Source organism: Monodon monoceros, unplaced genomic scaffold (genome assembly GCF_005190385.1).
Source record: "Monodon monoceros isolate NGI ecotype Baffin Bay Population unplaced genomic scaffold, NGI_Narwhal_1 Super_Scaffold_21, whole genome shotgun sequence".
NCBI lineage: Eukaryota > Metazoa > Chordata > Mammalia > Artiodactyla > Monodontidae > Monodon > Monodon monoceros.
Genome location: NW_021703778.1, coordinates 100,119,979 through 100,138,483, shown reverse-complemented (window position 1 = coordinate 100,138,483; position 18,505 = coordinate 100,119,979). Strand labels below are relative to the sequence as shown.

The 18,505-nt window shown below is 49.7% G+C and overlaps 1 protein-coding gene across 8 annotated transcripts in view; it reads left to right on the top strand.

Annotated features, from left to right (window-relative positions):
- SLC7A7 (solute carrier family 7 member 7) overlaps positions 1–18,505 on the top strand; it is a 50,516-nt gene that overhangs the window by 12,508 nt on the left and 19,503 nt on the right. For 2 of the 8 annotated variants that reach the window (XM_029237396.1, XM_029237397.1), the window contains exons 2-3: positions 4,516–4,672; positions 9,090–9,635. In XM_029237396.1, the coding sequence (XP_029093229.1) occupies positions 4,516–4,672; positions 9,090–9,635 (703 nt within the window). The other 6 variants (XM_029237400.1, XM_029237398.1, XM_029237399.1 and 3 more) reach the window with 6 other exon arrangements.

Below are 18,505 nucleotides of genomic sequence, written 5' to 3'. Positions count from 1 at the left end.
TATCTTTTAGTAGCTCACACACTATGGGTGCAAAATCATGAAAAAGGCCACATGCATTAAGGGGAACAAATAATGTGGACAATATTAACTCCACATGCAGAACTGAACACATGCACTAATTTAATAGCCGTGGGAGTCAAGGAGCCAGAGCTGGAGGACTTTGGGGCAAATGGGAATCTTGATCTGTAAAACTGGGAAAACTGGGAGGGGAAAGGTCTTTGGAAGGAAGATGAGTTCAGCCTTTGATGTGGTTAGAGTGATGTGGCAGGGGGGACAATCCATGGATTGGAAATCCATGGGTTGGAAATATGGGTTAGGATTTTGAGAGGGAGAGAGAAAGAGAACTCTAGTGCTGACAGCTAACATCATCAGCATTCTCAGGGACCTCATGGAACACTGTTGCAGGGGAGTGGGTCTGGCACTAGGACAGCGCTCTTCAATGACTTCATCGACTCTAAACCACAGGAAAGCGGTTTCATCATCCCCTAACTGAATGTCTTTCAGCCTCTGGGCTTCATCTGGCAAAGGCTAGAGTTAACAATGGTGGGAAGCATCCGGAATCTGAGCTTCATGTCTTTCCTCTGTTACTTAAACTCCTTTGCCTCTCCAGGGCATCACAGCCTGCATTTGGCTTTAACACATTGTTGTCCATTCATGTTTTCATCCAACATGTTTATTCAAATATCCTTCTGTCAGGTCTGTATACAGTAATTTTTGTACAAGTGCACTGGGCACGTTGGTGCTTTTTAAACTGTTGTGATGAATAATGATGATGTTGGAGAAAGAACATTAAGTGAAGGTGACTCTGGGTAGCTAATTCCACCTCATTTTGCAACCTCGTCCCCTTTTTGCATACCGTGACTAAATGCTGAGGTTGAAGAAGAGCGAACTATTTGGGAAGTGTCTTATTTCCTGTTCCTTCATTGGCTTCCTCCTTAGGACCGCTCAAAAAAGATCAAAATCACTGTCACTCCATGCAAGAACTGTGGGAACTGACAGCTATAAACCACCCACTCACACAATACATTGCTTTGCATATTATTTCCTTATTACTTACATAATTTATTGTAACATATTCCTTTTCTTTTCCCATGGCTGTCAAATCTCTGCTCAATCAGTACAGGCTAAATTCTGTGTTAAATGACCCAGCTTCAGGATGGGTAAATTATGACCTCGGGCTACGCTCTTTTTTTCTCGCCTGGTAGCTGGGAAGTCTCTTAAGCTGTGTGCCTTTCCACCAGACTGGTCTTGAAGGTGGGTGGTTCTCTATGAATCTCTGCAGAGTGGCTTTAAAAGATGCCAAAGCTGGACTGTCCATAAAGTCTACTAAAGGAAATTGTATTATTTACAAGTCATCTTTTAGGTTTAATACGTGGTGAAACATTTTCACATCCCTTTCCTTGAATTAGTCCAGCAACTTCCTCTTTTATTGGTCCACTCTGCCACTAAGATCCTTCAGATGAAAGGTGCGGTGGGGACTCCAGCCTCCCGGACACCCTCAGCCCGGACATTTTTGGTTAAGTGCTGCCTCCTGGCGGCGGCCCTACGGCCCGACACCTTCCCGGCCCGGTGGAGACCACTTTCTTTAATTTGGGATCTTGAAGCTGACGCAACAGCTTCCCCGAGGGGGCGGAGAGTTGAGTCGCCCTTCCGGGAGACCCCTCCCCTAGCTCCAAGCGGACGCCGCTCCCTCCCCTCCCCCACGGGGCTTGTCGATCCACAGTCCCTCCCGAGTTTCAGCCGTGAGCGTCTCGGGGCTGGAGGCGGGATTGCCTGGGTTCGGGGCCCTTGCCCAGACCCCCGTCGGGCCCGCCAGCTCGAGCTGGATTGGGAGGGGGGGAAGAGGAAGCTGAGCGTTCCTGGGGCGGAGGACGCGTCTAAGGGTATCCGCAGTCATTTTCATTTCTCAGGGGCAGCGCAGCTGTGCCTGAGCCAGGACAGGGCAGGGGAGCGGCTTGCGGGGCCTCTCGGTTCTCGGACCTTTGCGATCTTCGCCTACACCGACCACAAGCTCTCTCTTCTAGCGCTTCCTGGAGCCCGTGGGGGGGGGGCGGGGACTGCTTGGCCAGGTGGAGGGAACGAAGGAGTCCGGGTGAGGTGGGGTCCTGGTGCCCCAGGGCAGAGCCCGCCTCGGCCGCCGCAGCCAGACCTGGACTTCGGAGGCGACCGAGCCTCCCAGAGGGCCTTTGGGGGCGGGCGGTGGCTGGGTCGAGGTGCGAAGGAGAGATCTTCGGGCCGCACACACGGAACCGGGGGCCGAGAGAAAGAGGGAAGTAACGGGAAACGGCGGGGACGACGTCAGGGGGCAGGGCCGAGGAGAGCTAGGCTGGGAGGGGGGGCAGGGCGGGAGAAACGGGCAAAGGTGAGCTCCGCGCGCGGACGGGGCGGGGGCGGAAGGGGGATGGGGCGGGGCGAGGAGCGCAGCGGGGGCGGGTCTGGGGAGAGTTCCCGCTGAAGGGCGTGCAATTCCACTTTCCTCGAACCCGCATACATTTGGTTGAGCCTGAGCTCTTGCCTCCCTCTGCCTTTGTCCCCTCTGCCCTTTCACTGCTTCGCGGACGTCGCACCTTGCGCTCGCCGCACCCAGACCGGCCACCTGAGCCTGGGTGTGGGGCAGAGCAGCCGGGAGCTTCCAAGCCGGGGAAGGCGCGTTAGATGAGGGGCTTTTTGTTTTTGTTTTACCACTGAGGAAGCGGAAAGTCCCATTCAAATCATTCTAGACCGCCAAGTAAAACTGTGAAAACTATACTCTTTTCCTTTCCTTCGACCCATTATAATCAAAAAGAATAAATACCCTCCCCCCTCAAAACTCGTCGATTAGGAGCCAGAGCAGCTGCAGCATAGGTGGGCCTGAAGGGCAAGTTCAGGACATTCCCGGAGCCCAACTGGGAAATCAGTCTAGGAGGAAGGGCATTGTTCATTCATTTATGCTTCCAGCAAACATTCGTTTGTCTGCACGGGCCCTGCGCTAGGGATACCAGCGAGTAAAGCTCTGGTGGTGCTGCATGCTAGTGGGGGAGGTGACAGCAAACAAACAAACTCCAGGTGATAGTGGGTGCCTTTGAAGAAAAGTCCGGCCGGTGAAGCGGATGGAGATTGGCAAAGGGAAGAAGTTACTCCTTCCGAGACTCCTCAGGGAAGGTCTCTGATAGAGTGGTGTTTAAGTACAGACCTGAATGGAGTGAGTGAGGGAATGAACAATAACATGGAGAATGTTCCAGGCAGAAGGAACAGCCATTGCAGAAGCCCTGAGGTGGCAGGGAGCATGCTTGTGTGGCAACAGGAAGGAGACCAGTGTGGCTGGAGTGAGGGAGAGGGAACAGGGGCCAGTGCCAAAAGGGGCAGCTTTAGGGCTGTCTTCCTAGGAACTTCCCTCATTTACAACTTGGATTTGAGCCCAGAGTGGGATTAAGGGGCAGGCCAGCTGGGCAAGCAGCCTGGGTCTAAAAGGGCACTAAGTTATCCTTAGGGTAATTCAGACGTTTGGAGCCAATGAGCTCGGACTTCTGTCTCTTGGTGAACTGTAACTTGGCTCCCCTCCACTGACAGAATCCTTGAGGACTGCTCACCTAGACCACCTGTCTCTAGAATAATTCTGCAACACGCAGGTACAGGTACAAGTTGCAGGGTTAGATCACAGCTGATAGTTGCCTAGAGGCAGTGATCACAGCTGGAATTCTGAAAATGTGCTATGCGCTGTGAAGTGCCACTCCCTGAGATTTATGCCATTGTCTACATTCAGAATGGTTTGATATGCCTACCAAGAAACTGTCTGCTTCAGAAAACTGCATGTAATGAATTCATGCATTAAGCTCTAATTTTGAAGAGAAAGAATGAGGCTTCCAGTTTTTATTCCGAGAAAATCGGTATTCCCCCACTTCTGCTACATAAACATTCAACAGATATTTAAATAATGCTGGTTTGAGGGGGTGCCAACTCACTGGCTTGCCCAGGGTGCCAGGGCTTGCTCTGGTCCACTTGGGTGGCTCTTACCTGGCAACACTCGCATCACGTGAACCACCTGGGGACCTGATATGTGAGCGGGCTTGCTTAGTGTTTGGGTGTGTGCGTGGCTATAACCCCACAACTGGCCTTCCTTGGTATGCATGGCTTACATAGGGGCTGAAATGGCACTGAGGCTCTTGAGATGGGACCACAGAGTTCCAACGCCCTAACCATGGATCCTATGCCCTCCACAGGGCCAAGGATAGTATGTGAGTGGGAGATGAGTAGGGAATGGAATGAGCGGGGAGGGGAGTTGTAAAGGGCATCAGGAGAGCACCTAGGTCCTAGGTCACTGGGAAAACTCAAGACCTCAGTAAATGCAGGACAAGCAGGAAGTTCAGGGGCTGAGGTAGAGGGGAGGAGGAGCTGAGGCTCCGAGTGGAGAAGGTGCCTGGAGGCGGGCAGGCATTGAGGTCCTCTGGGTCTGAACAGGCGGTCCCAGCTCCAACCCGTTCCCTGGCCCCTCCCTGCTGCCGGCCAGAGTCACACATGTGTTTTCCTGTTTTCCAGATCGGTCCCCGGAGTCACACTCTGCCTTTTCTGCTCTTCAGAGTCAACAGCTGCTGGAGCTCGAGCCTTACCCCGGGTTCCCTTTCCCGGCACCTGCCCCTCCTCCCGAGTGCTGGCACCTCCTCCTCCTCGCACCTGCCCGAAGATCTCAGGACAGGTAAGAGATGGGAGAGGAGAGACGATAGGCGAGAGGGGAAGTGTCAGAGGAGGATGGAGTGAGTCCTGAGAATTGGCTGAACCGGAGACCCGTGAGCCTCTTATTTTCCCAGCCCCAGCCCTCCCCATGCAGAGCCCTCTGCCCAGAGACTTCAGCGCTGCATTCGTGGAGGCCCTGGCCTCAGAAGTAAACACTTTCTTTCTTGCTGCACTTTTTAAAAAAATTTTTTTTAAAGGGACTGTCATAGCTACAGTGGAATATAGAAAAACAAATGGAGAATGGGGGAGGGAGTAACTGAGCTCCCAGCTTGGGGAGATGGGGGAATCCATCTGGAGCAGAGTGTGTCTGTTTTCTGTTCCTGATATTCGGGGAGGCAGCACAGCCCAGTGGGGGCTAGGAAGGCAGGACGCGGGTGTCTGGGGGAGAAAGTGTCTTTTCACCTTAGCTCCCTGAGCTTGACTGAGGAACCAAGACGCTGAACGGTATGCTGGTCCCTGGAGGAAGCGTGTTTTGGTTTTGCCGTATTCACAGGTGGGGTCAGGGTGCGGGGCTTCCCTGCCTGCTGGGGCCCTGCTCCCTGTGTTCCCTGAACCCCTGAATCTGAAACTTCTCCTGTAGGATGAGTGTGTTGTCCAGTAATCTCCACTAGGTCCTCAGAGAGGTATGCACTTCAGACAGGAAGGAGACGGGGTGCTGCGTATCTGGAACTCTGTTATCTCCTGGGATTCCAGGCTCTGCAAGTTTCTCTTGTAAAGCCTGGGGTGGGAGAGCACTTCAGGACAGGTCCTGCTGGTTCCAGGCTGCCTGAATTCGGTGGAGGCATGACCCTGAGAGCTGGGGTCTCAGGAAGGAATGCGAGCCGCCAAGGATGGTACCTTCCTGCCCACGGAGCTGGTGCTGGGCAGTGGTTGAGAAAAGAGGGGGCATCTTTTCTCTGAAGTCAGCCTCCTCCGTCCAGTTTGAGTGGGTCTACTGAAGAGTAGGCTAGGAAAGGGATTCCATTCATATAGATAAGCACTTCCTGGTGAGACCACTAGGGTGTGCTGTTTGCTGGAGTGTGGGTTTCTCCCCAGTGGGTTTTTGTCTCAAGATTCCATGATGAGGATTTCACCTTTCAGATACCACCAGCCAGAAAATAAACCCTGCACACGTCTCTCCCCACTTAACCTTACAGTTTCCCCTTCATTTGTCCCCCCTTCACTCCTTTTCCCTATGCCCCATTAGGACACATGCTCACCCTTGGTGCCAGGGAATTTGATCTTAAAAGGCCTAGCGTGATGATGTGTTTCCGTGTGTTTTTGTTTGCTTTAGAAGTGGGCACCCTAGCAATATAGCAGCACTGCCAAGAGGACTTGTAATCGTTTCTCGTTCCTGCAAAGGGATGAGAAAGGGGAGGAGCAGCCAGGAAGGAGATGGATGGGCTTTGTTGGAGCCTTTAGCCTAGACTTTATTTTATTTTAAATTTATTTATTTTATTTATTACTTATTTTTGGCTGTGTTGGGTCTTCATTGCTGCGCGCGAGCTTCCTCTAGTTGCGGTGAACGAGGGCTACTCTTCGTTGCGGTGTGTTGGCTTCAGTAGTTGTGGCTCGCTGGCTCCAGAGCGCAGGCTCGGTAGTTGTGGCGCACGGGCTTAGTTGCTCCACGGCACGTGCGGGTCTTCCCGGACCAGGGCTCGAACCTTTGTCCCCTGCACTGGCAGGCGGATTCTTAACCACTGCGCCCTAGCCTAGACTTTAGACTGAAGGACAGCAGAGACTTTCTTTTAATCTAATCACATCCTCCCCCAGGTAGTTCATTAGAGAGCCATCTAAAGGGCTTTCTTGCCTTAGAGGAGGGCTAGAGACTGGGCAGGTCAGAGCGGGTGGGGAGGTTGGAGAGAGAGCACAGAGCTTGGGCTTTGTTGGCTAACCTACCTGCCTCCCTTGCTATGGCATCTTGGCAGGTGACTTAGTGTCTGCCTTAAGGGGCTGCTGGGGGGATTAAATGAGATAAGACATGTAGGTGTTTAGCAATATGTCTGGCTTGGTTAAGTGCTCAATAAATGACAGTTACTATTATTATAGGAACGTTTAAGGGGGAGCTGGGAGAAAAGGACAGTCTTCTGGATGGATTTCAGAAGTTTTTGTGAGAGTGGCTTGGGAGATATGATCTCTGGGAAGGCTAACATCGGGTTCCCCCTCCTGGGTGAAAAAAAAAAAGTTTAAGGGACTAGAAGGTGAGGTTGTAGGGTAAAGATATGCACCCCCCTTACCCCAGGGCTTTTTAGATCTTTGTTCTCTGGTAGTTGAATAACCAAAGGGGGTTTGAAAGGGCACGAGAAGGAACAGAAAGACAGTTGGATTTCAGAATAAGTAGGGTGTATTTCTGTTGGTAAAGGAGACCCAGGATACCGGAGTTAAGTAGACTCTAAAAACAGAATATATGCTTTCCCCAAATTGCTCAACTTCCTCTGTCTGTTCTGGGCCTGTCCAGTATATCTCAGTGAAAACTTATTTACCCATAGTTTTAGGAAATTAGAGTAAACTTGTATTTGGGGAAGGTGTTTATAGGAATTTATGCTTAGCCCATAGATCCTGGTATGTTTTCTTAAGGATGAAAGGGCCTGTGAGTTGGGCATGGATGCAGCCAGAGGTTTCAGTCTCATTTCTTGACCTTGTTTCCTCAGAAGCAGCTTGAGGATCAGCCTTGGGGTCATGGCGCAAGTTTCGGGCGGCCACCTCTCACTCTGTGCGGGGAAGTGTGCAGAGTTCTCTTAGGACACCCGATCACGAGTTGGACTGTACTTACACTTCCTCTAATCTGCATGTGAACAAGCCTCTGTGGCACAATGTGCAACCTTCCTGCCTTTCTTGTTCAGAGTGAGAGAGAAGTGGGGCTAAGCCGGGGCCTGGAGTGAGAGAGGGCTGTGCATTCTTTCTCAACCGCAGCCCTGTCCTCAGCTAATTTGCTTGGGGACAGCTTCCCCAGGGCTGCAGAAGCTGCACCCACCCAGCTGACCGTCAATCCTTTCTTCTGGGCCCCTGGTCCTGGAGCAGAGCTGACAAAGGAGATTTCTGAGAGAGGGCGTTCTTATCACAGAAAGTGCTGAGCCAAGAGCTCCTAGCCTGCCCCTTGCAGACGGGAAGGGCCAGTGAACCTTGGACCCAGACAGTTGCTTAACACCCCTCTCCCCCTCCCTCTGTCCCTCTGCCCTTCTTGACTTCTTGATATGACTTAAATCCATAAGCATTTGCCCGGCCTTTCCTTTTACTACTGGCTGAAGAGCAGGAGTGGTCAGATCACAGCTCCCAGAGGCTGTGTCTCTTTGTGGCCGCTGCCTCGGGGACCTGCTTCCACCCAGGGCCAGGGAGTGAGTGTGCTTCCCACCCTCTGCCTCAGCCCCGCTCATCTTGCCCACTCTCCCTTTGCTGCTCTGCAGTGTCCAATTGCTTCCTTTCCTGAGTGCCTCTAGCCCTAGGATCTGTCCACTTGCTTGGCCAGCCTGGCCTGACCTCCTCTCATCACCTCCTGCTCCGTGATGCCCAGCATTTGCTACCCCGCTTCAGCTGTTTCCTTGCCTCTGCTTTGGTGCTGTCTCTCCAGCAGCAACCTGCCGGGTGGGGAGTGGTCATCGGCTGCCTCCAGTCATCTCTAGGTTGGGCTGCACATTTGGATCACTGATCTCTCATCCATACTTTTTTTTGAGTGATGCAACTAGGCAGGGATTTCATGGCCGGAGACCTACAACACTAGGGGCTGGGAATGGTATTTGGGAAAGGAAAAGCACGGAAAAGAGGAGGCCTGTCTTCTTTCTGGGTGGGGCTGGGCTGGTTGGGCTTTGCTGGGGCTGAAGAGTTCAGCTGAGGGTTGTTAAGGATACTCCCTGAACAGGTGGATAGTTGTGAGTTTCCGACAAGAGCTCTCTGAAGCCTTTGCCAGAGCCAGGGTCCCCGGGGGAAAAGGGCAGTGTTGTGAGGAGAACCCACAGACTAGCTGCTCCCAAGGTTGGCTCCCAAGGTTGCATCTCATCACAGGTGACAGGTGAGACTGAAATTGGAGGGAAGACAGACTTTTTTTTGGGCAAGGCTGAAAAGCACAGGCTCAAATCATTATGGTTACACGTGGGAACTGCCAAATTGTTCGTCTTCCTGTCTCCAGTGAGCTCAGATAGAACCGGGATGTAGTTTTCTATCTTGTAAATCAGGTGGGCAGTGCTAGTCTAATGACGAGAAACATGCTTTCTCTCTGGGGAATGAGTGCCATCCTTTAAAGACTCGAGTTGGTGAGCCAGATGGAGAAGAGGTTCATGGGAGGTGGGACGTGAGAGAGAGGTCTCTGAAATGGTGGGCATGGGTGGCTTGCCCACTCTGGCCCCTGTGGAGGAGAGCTCTCTGTAATTGCCAACCTGCTATATATCTTCACCTTTCTTCCTTAGAGGGCAATGCCAGAAAGCTGGTGAAGGCTTTCTTCTCCTCCTCCACCATGGTCGACGGCGTTAAGTATGAAGTGGCCTCCCAGCATGAGAGGGACGCCTCCCCTTTGGCCGATGAAGCCAGCCCCAGGTCGGAGCAGGTAAAACTGAAGAAGGAGATCTCGCTGCTGAACGGCGTGTGCCTGATTGTGGGGAACATGATTGGCTCGGGCATCTTTGTCTCCCCCAAAGGCGTGCTCATATACAGTGCCTCCTTTGGTCTCTCCCTGGTCATCTGGGCTGTCGGGGGCCTCTTCTCCGTCTTTGGGGCCCTTTGTTATGCGGAATTGGGCACCACCATTAAGAAATCTGGGGCCAGCTACGCCTACATCCTCGAGGCCTTCGGAGGACTCCTTGCCTTCATCCGACTCTGGACCTCCCTCCTCATCATCGAGCCCACCAGCCAGGCCATCATTGCCATCACCTTTGCCAACTACATGGTGCAGCCCATCTTCCCGAACTGCTTAGCCCCCTATGCTGCTGGCCGCCTGCTGGCTGCTGCCTGCATCTGTAAGTGGGGCTGGGCAGGAGGGGTGGGGTGGAGCGTGGGGCAGAGGCCAGCACGTGAGTCTGCTTAGTCGGTAAGAAGGAGATGGAAAGGAATGCCTCTGACAGACACTTTTTTGTTGTTGTTAAATTAATGTACGCTAAGTGTGAAAATTCAAACAGCATCAGAGTGTCCAAAAAAAAAAAATCCTTTCTCCCAACTTCCCATGGTAAACATCATTAGCAGTCTCTACCTTTGCTGACATTTTTCTTCTTCTTTCAAGTGATGTAGTTTTGTTCTGTTTTACAAAAATGGGATCATAGTACACATATAATTCTACAGTTTGGTTTTTTTCCCCAGAATTTATCAGTGATGCTCTTTTCGATTTACAGATCTACTTTAAAACAATGCTTCATGTTATTCCATGTTAATTTTAAAGATGTATTGTATGTTTAACTAATTAGGCCTCTGTTAATGGCCATTTCAGTTGGTTCCAGCTTTTCAGCCTTACAGATAACACTCCAGTGAATATCCTATTGCGTTTGCATGAGTTTTTCTGTGGGCTAGATTCTTTTTTTAAAAAATTTATTTCATTGAAGTTGAGTTGATTTACAATGTTGTGTTAATTTCTGTTGTACAGCAAAGTGATTCAGTTATACTTATGTATAGATTCTTTTTCATATTCTTTTCCATTATGATTTATCACAGGATATTGAATATAGTTCCCTGTGCTATATAGTAGGACCTTGCTGTTTAGCCATTGTATATGTAATAGTTTGCGTCTGCTAATCCCAAACTCCCAATCCATCCCTCCCCTCCCCGCTCCCCCTTGGCAACCACAAGTCTGTTCTCTATGTCTGTGAGTCTGTTTCTGTTTCATAGATAAGTCATTTGTGTCGTATTTTATTTATTTATTTATTTTCAATTTAAAAAAAATTTTGGCTGCATTGGGTCTTAGTTGCAGCACGTGGGATCTTCATTGAGGCACGCGGGATCTTTTGTTGCGGTGCGTGGGCTCTTCGTTGCGGCGTGTGGGCTTCTCTCTAGTTGTGGCATGCAGGCTCCAGGGTGCGCGAGCTCTGTAGTTGTGGTGCGCAGGGTCCAGAGTGTGTGGGCTGTGTAGTTTGTGACACATGGGCTCCAGTTGAGGTGCGCGAGCTCAGTAGTTGTGGTGCATGGGCTTAGTTGCCCCGCAGCATGTGGGATCTTAGTTCCCTGACCAGGGATCGAACCCACATCCCCTGCATTGCAAGGTGGGTTCTTTACCACTGGACGACCAGGGAAGTCCCTGTGTCATATTTTAGATTCCACATATAAGTGATATCATATCGTATTTGTCTTTCTCTGTCTGACTTCACTTAGTATGATAATCTCTCGGTCCATCCATGTTGCTGCAAAACGCACGATTTTGTTCTTTTTTATGGCTGAGTAATATTCCACCGTATCTATGTACCACGTCTTCTTTATCCATTCATCTGTCGATGGACATTTAGGTTGTTTTCATGTCTTGGCTCTTGTAAATAGTGCTGCTATGAACATAGGGGTTCATGTGTCTCTTTGAATTATAGTTTTGTCCAGATATCTGCCCAGGAGTGGGATTGCTGGATGATATGGCAACTCTGTTTTTAGTTTTTTTGAGGAACCTCCATACTGTTTTCCATAGTAGCTGCACCAATTTACCTTCTTTGTGGCCTAGATTCTTAAAACTGTCATTTCAATCTACCTTGCCTTTTTCCCCATCTCATAAATAAAATATTATTTAAATTTGTACGTTCAGCAAAGCCACTTTGGAGGTGCTGAGAGGCTGATCCTCTGCAGCCCCTTGCCTCAGCTGCCTCTGTTCTAGAAAAGTGCCCTCGCAGCGTGAGAGACCCTGGGACCTTGGAGACCCCGCCCACCCCCGGCTGTGGAGAAGCTGAGCGGTCCTGTCAGTTTCAGGGGCAGCTGTGTGGGGGACAGGCATTTTGCACCAGGTACAATTGCTTGCTGGATCAACCCTCTCAATCAGCTTCATGTGCTCTTTCCTTTCAGTTTCTCCACTGCCTCATTTGACTCTCAGCTTCCTCTCCAGCCTCCCTCTTTTGACTGTCGTGCAGAGAGCCGGCTGTCCTCTGTAGGCTCCTCCCGTGTTTCGTGTGCCCGTGTGTGGGCTCAGACTCATGTCTGTGTGTGGGGCTGTTTGTCATGCTGGCAACGGTCAGGGAGGTACAAAGGCACTGTCCTAGGTTGCAGGAAGCGGGTTTTCCCTTGAGGTCTTAAATGCGACCTGTAGTTTCTCTGGCATCATTTACCGATGAGCTGGTGGGCTGACTTTCTGATGAAACTAATTTTAGGATCTGTTGGTCTCGGGGTCCCCTCAAACGTGGGCATATACTTACGTATCTTGTGTAGAGTAAGGATTATTCCACTTAAGTAAAATTTCCAAGAGGGCTGCATCCCTTTAAGCACCAGAATTCTATTTTAGCCATCTTGGTTGAAATCTCTTTAAAACCAGTGATATGTCTGCTTGGCCTCATAACTTGACGTTTTTTTTTTTTTTTTTTTCTAGTGACTCAGGGTCACCACTGCACATGTCAAAGCGTGTATGACTGAGGCCCCTGGTCTGGGGATGAATGTTTGCTTCCTCAGTGGCCTCAGACAGCTGGCCTGACTTCAGTGCCTCAGGTTTTATTCTTTCATGATTTTGATGTGTGTTGTCTCTGACAGCTATTGTTCCTTGATTCTGGCCTTGGGCCTGCCTTCATCAGTCTTTTTAATTTGCTGCTTCTAATTTGGGAATAGAGATGTACTCAAACTCTTGTGCACCCAAGTACGCATACACACACATGTGCACCCTCCTAAGAATACATGCAGAGTAGCCACAGTTACAATTAGTCTAGAGAGCTCCCCAGTTAATAAAAGACAGAGTTTCGTGCTGGATTTATGGCATATATTTGAGACAAGCCTGATAGAATGAAAAGCATACCAGACTTGTGTTTGAGGCTGGGCTCTATAACTGTGTGTAGTGACTGTTACTTCCAGACTCCTGTGAGCATGACATGAGATTCAGTGAAAACCATAAATCATGACTCAAGTGTAATGTATTAATTATGATTATGATTAAAATTGCTCTCTCTCGGTAGCTTATAGGACTTTGTTCTATCTCTAATAATCTTCAGAGGGACATAGAGATCTGGAAGAAGGTTCAGAAGGGCAACCGAGATTGTAAGTAAGAATTTAGGGGCATACGATTCATGAGTTTCTTCCTTCAGCTCTTGTTTAATGAGCAACCAGTACAAGTCGGATGCTGAGATATTCTGTCCAGATAGGATCTAGGCAGTAATAGCTCATTTATCTAACCGTAACCCTTCAGGAGGAAACCAAGAAGTAGGGAGAGGAAGAGGCTTACAAGCAGCCGGGAAAGAGGCCCCCTCAGAGCAAGCGAGACGACTTTCCTCTTGTGGGGAGGAGCACTTAGGACGACAGTACAGGGACTGTGATGTCTGAACTGAATTTTGAATAGAAACATAGCCGTCTCCTCAGACACTTCTCACAGAGGGAACTGTGTGTGAAGGTGCAGGGTACAAAAAGGCGCACAACCGGTCCAAGAATTCCAGGTAGTTGGTATGGCTGGAATGTGGGTAGGAGAGGAATGAGAAGGGAGAGACTGGAAATGTAGCCCCAGGGCCAGCTCCGCAGGGGTGTATATGGTGCCAGAACAGGTTAGACTTTATCTTGAGAGCAGGCAGAAGCTATTGACTTTCAGTGGAGACATGAAATCCCATTTGCTTTGAAGAAGAACTCTGGCTTTGTGGAGAGTGTTTTTGGAAAAAAAGTGAGAGACAGAAGGTAGGGGCACCAGGTTAGGGAGCTGCAACCTGAAGGGTAGTGACGGCCTGCACTGTGGGCGGTGCCTTTGGAAGGGAGATGAAGGGATGGATAAAGAAATAGTCATGGGCTTCCCTGGTGGCGCAGTGGTTGAGAGTCCGCCTGCCGATACAGGGGACACGGGTTCGTGCCCCAGTCCGGGAAGATCCCACATGCCGTGGAGCGGCTGGGCCCGTGAGCCATGGCCGCTGAGCCTGCGCGTCTGGAGCCTGTGCTCCGCAACGGGAGAGGCCACAATAGTGAGAGGCCCACAAAAAGAAAAGAAAAGAAAAGAAATAGTCACAAGGTGGGATTTCTAGGACTTCTGGGTGTGGAGGGCTTCGGAGCTCTCAGAGATGATGCTAAGGATTCAGGCTTGGACAGATGGGGGTTGATGGGCTTGCCTTCTGAAATAGGGAAGGTGGGCTGAGTGATGAGGTAGAGGGTCACCTGGGGCTTCTGCTGGGATGCTCATGTGCCCTTCCAAGAGCTGTGCCTTCCTAGGGTCATCATGACCCAGAGTTGGTCATTTTCCCCCAACTGAGTCACACTTACCTGAAAAAGAGGTACATGTTGATGTCAGTCTATTAATGGACATGGTGAGCATACATATACGATTTCTTTTTTAAAATTATTTTTATTTTTTGGCCGCGCCATTCTGCATGTGGGATCTTAGTTCCGCAACCAGGGATCAATCCCGTACCCGCTCTGCGTTGGAAGTGCGGAGTCTTAACCATTGGACCGCCAGAGAGGTCCCACACGTATGATTTCTAATGAGCAGAAGGCATGTGTTCGCTATCAAGACACCCCCTTCCTAGTACCATAGTCACTGGGGAACCCATCTAGTAATCAGGGAATTCCTTGCAGGGCATGGAGCCAGAACAAAGGAAGAAAGTTTTGACTATTTGAGGAAAATTTACTGAACGCGGTGGGTCCTCTAAAGTATGAGGCTGAAAGGTAGAGCCCTTCTTGCAGGGAACTCATGGTTAGTGGAGAAGAAGGGCAAAAATAGTCAGTGAAACATTGTATACGGTGAGTGCTGGAAGGGGCTTGAGTGCGGCTAATTCAGGAGGTGAGGTCCGCACTTAGTACCCAACGCTGAAGGATGGAGAGGAGTCAAGGGGGGCGGTGAAGAACCCATTCACCCCAGCCTACAGAGCCGACGCCATCGGACGCTCTGACACATCTCATCCCTCTCACCCTCACTCTCTCCACTGCAGCTCCAGGCCTCCCCTTCTTGCTTTTCTTCCAGTTTGCCTGCCACACTCCCGCTTCAGGGGCTTTGTACTTACTGTTCTTTCTGCTGGGAAGGCTTTTTCCCCAGATGCCTTCAGAGCTTATTCCTTTACTCCATTCAAGTCTTTGCACAAATATTGCCTTACCGGAGACCTAACCCATCTAAAATGGTCACTCGCAGTCTCCCAGCCGGTTTGGTTTTTCTCTATAGACTTCTTACCACCTGACATTAATTCTTTACTTGTTTATTATCTATCTTTGCCTCTAGAGTATCAACATCATGAAAGTAAGGACTTTGTTTTGCTCACTGCTGAGCCTCTGGCACCTAGAACAGTACCTGGTGTCCACTAGGTACTCAGTAAATGTCTGTTGAATGAAGAAGGCGTAAGGAATTCTAGGCACAGGGAAAGGCAATGTAAAGGCGCAAAGGTGAGAAGAAGTGTGGGGCGCGGGCTGTGCATGGGAGATTGTGGGATGTGAGGGGACAAGGGGAGGCAAGGGGTTAGCGCACGAGGCCAAACCTTCCTAGAGGGTTTAGATTTTCTCCTGAAGCCTATAAGGAGCCATTGCAGGACTGGAAGGAGGGAGCAGGGCAGCTGGGGTGGGACCTAAGAGCAAGTCCGTAGGCAGAGACACCGGTTAGATACCTTTCTTACTGATCTAGGTAGGAAACGACAAAAGCCTGAATTGCTGTTTTCCCAGCACTGGTCATTGTCGTTATGGAGCTCTCGTGTGTGTGTGTGTGTGTGTGTGTGTGTGTGTGTGTGTGTGTGTGTACAGGATGGGCAACCCAGTCCAAGATTACAATGGGTCATGATGAATGTTGTGACTTGTGAGGCAGAGGGAGCCCAGGAGGAAACCTGAATAGCCTAGGGGTTTGGAAGCTCTCCATAAGGAAGTTGACACCTGAATGAAGAAGAATTAACCGAGTAGAGAGGGAAGAGGAGCATCTCAGGCAGCAAGAACGAATGTGTGAAAACGTGAAGACAAGAAAGGACATCTTTGAGACACTGAAAGGAGCTCAGGTATTGCGTTTAAGGTAGGAAATGTTGAGAGTTGGCCTGCAGAGGTAGATGGAGGTCACAGGATAGGTTGTTCAGGGCTTTATCTAAACTGTTCTAGTTATTATTGCTGTGTAACAAATCACACAAAACTAAGTATTTTCAAACAGTCATTTTATTCTTTCGTGGTTTCTATGGCTTAGGAATTTGGGAAGGGCTAAGTGGGGCAGTTCTGGCTCAGGGTCTTATGTGGTTGTACACAGATGGTGGCAGGAGCTGAAACAGGCGGAAGCTGAAGCAGATGCAGACTAGATGGGCATCTTTTTCTCAAGTCACGTCAGGGCTTTTCCATGTGGTCTCTCCATATGGACTACATTGAGCTTTCTCACATAATGGCAGCCTCAGCGCAATCAGACTGTTTACTCGGCGGCTGAAGGCTTCAAGAACGAGTATCCGAGCAAGCAAAGTGGAAGCTGCGTTGCCTCTTATGACCTAGCCTCTGAAGTCACATGGTATCGCTCCTGCAGCACTATATAGGTAGAAACATTCACAGAAGACCATCCAGCTTTAAGAGGCACAGACCCTACCTCTTGATGGGCAGAGTGTTAAAGTCACATTGTATGAAAAGCATGTGGGGTGGGAGATATTGTCGAGATATCTTTGGAAAATATAACCTACAACACATGCTATATTAAGGAGTTTGGTGGGCTTCTTCTAAGGCAATGAAAAACCTTTTTGGGCTTTCAAAGTAGGGGAGTGATATTTGTGATTTTTAGGAAGATTATTCTGACTTTGCAGGACGAAAAGCAGTGGGACCAGTTAGGAAGCTGTGCCATGATCCTGGTGAGACATGCTGGTAGCTTGGACTAGAGTCATGTTTTGGGGATGAAGATACTGGTTAAAACTTGGACACCGGGCTTCCCTGGTGGCGCAGTGGTTGAGAGTCCACCTGCCGATGCAGGGGACACGGGTTCGTGCCCTGGTCTGGGAAGATCCCACATGCCGCGGAGCGGCTGGGCCCGTGAGCCATGGCCGCTGAGCCTGCGCGTCCGGAGCCTGTGCTCCGCAACGGGAGAGGCCCGTGTACAGCAAAAAAAAAAAAAAAAAAAAAAAAGACTTGGACACCAGTTAGATATGGGTAGAGATTGTCAATGATGATAAGATACTGAGCTTTGGCATCTGGCTTGGGCAACTGGGTGAATGGTGATGCCATTTACTTATAGGGAGAACACTGGAGGAGCAGTAGTAGGTTTGCAAGAAATTGATGGGATCAGTTTGTGCTTGGTGATGTTGAGTAGGTGGTTACATATTCCTATGTATCTGGAATCATGACAGTTGGGCTGGTGATATACTTTTGGGAATCATCAGTGTATAGTAGTTGAAATCACAGTAGCAGATGAGATGATCCTGGGACAGGATATAGAAAGGGAAGAGAAAAGGGCTGTGGATAGCATTCTTGGAACTCTTAGAATTATAAGAATCCTTAGAGTACCAACGTTGGGGGAGAGGTATTCTGCAAAAAGGTGGAGAAGCAGCATCCAGAGAAATAGGGAAACGTGGAGAGGGTGAGTGGAAGAGAGCAGTTTGAGGAGTCCGTGGCCAACAGTGTCCAGTCTGCTAAGAGGTCAAGCTAGATAGGACTGAGTGGAGTTGTTTGGATTTATCAACATGAAGATCACTGGTGACTTTGGAGAGGGAAATTTCAGGGCAGTGAGGGCGGAGTCAGATTTCAGAGAGATCGTTTATTTATCCAGCATGATTTATTGAGTATCAACTCTGCCTAGTTCTGGGTTAGGCCCTGGGGATACAAGGATAACTGTTACCAATCTCTACCCTCACATAGCTCACAGTTGATGGGAGGGACAGATATGTAAAGTGTTCTGAGGAAAGGCAGTGCACCCAAGGGAGGTGGGTTTACACTCAAAAGTAGCCTTTCTCGGAAGCACTGTTAAATAAAATATGGAATGGAACAGCGTTGGAATTGACAAGAAGGAGGTCAAGGGGAACTTTGGCGGGCTTTTCACTGGAGTAGTGGAGCAGATGTCAGACTGCATTGTGGAGAAAGGGCAGGGAAGGGAATATAGATGTGCTTCCTAGAAGATGGACCCTGGAGGCAAGGAAGGCGGTTGTTAGTGGAAGGGACCAAAGCTGAGGGGGGAGTCTATGGGAAAGACTTAAGCCCGCCTTAGGTTGGTTTGGGGGTGCGTTTCTGGAAAACTTGGATGAAATATTCATACCCTACAATGAAGTCTTCCCCACGGTTGGAATACTTGGGATCCTGGAGTCAGCATTTCTGTCCCTTGAACAGTCCAGGGCACATCCTCATCCCTTTGAAAGGCGACGGTGCATGGTGGTGAGGAGCACGGCATCAGGCAGGTTAACTTCATTAGTCTCAGTTTCCTCATCTGTAGAATAGGACTCTACCTCACAGAGGCGTGATCTATATTTCTACCATACTTTCACCCTTTCCTATTCATCAGTGACAAATTTCGGGAGAGCACATATGATTTCTACTTCTGCCCGGGCGGCTTATGTTTCCTTTACAGGTGTAGTCCTCCTTTAGAACTGCTGATAAACTAACTACAGCCCTAGATAAGCTAGTATTGCTAATAGACCTTGAAATCACTTACGGATTATTGCTTAGGTAAGTTTTTTGTATGCACGGGTGACTTCACTCGTTGCATGGTCAGGGTAATCACATGCCGCCCTCTCTACCAGGAATTCCACCTCCCTTCCCCCCACCCCAGCGTCAGCCTCTGTACACTCAGTGCGGGTAACAGTGGTCCTGGTGCCCACCTGCACCCACTTCA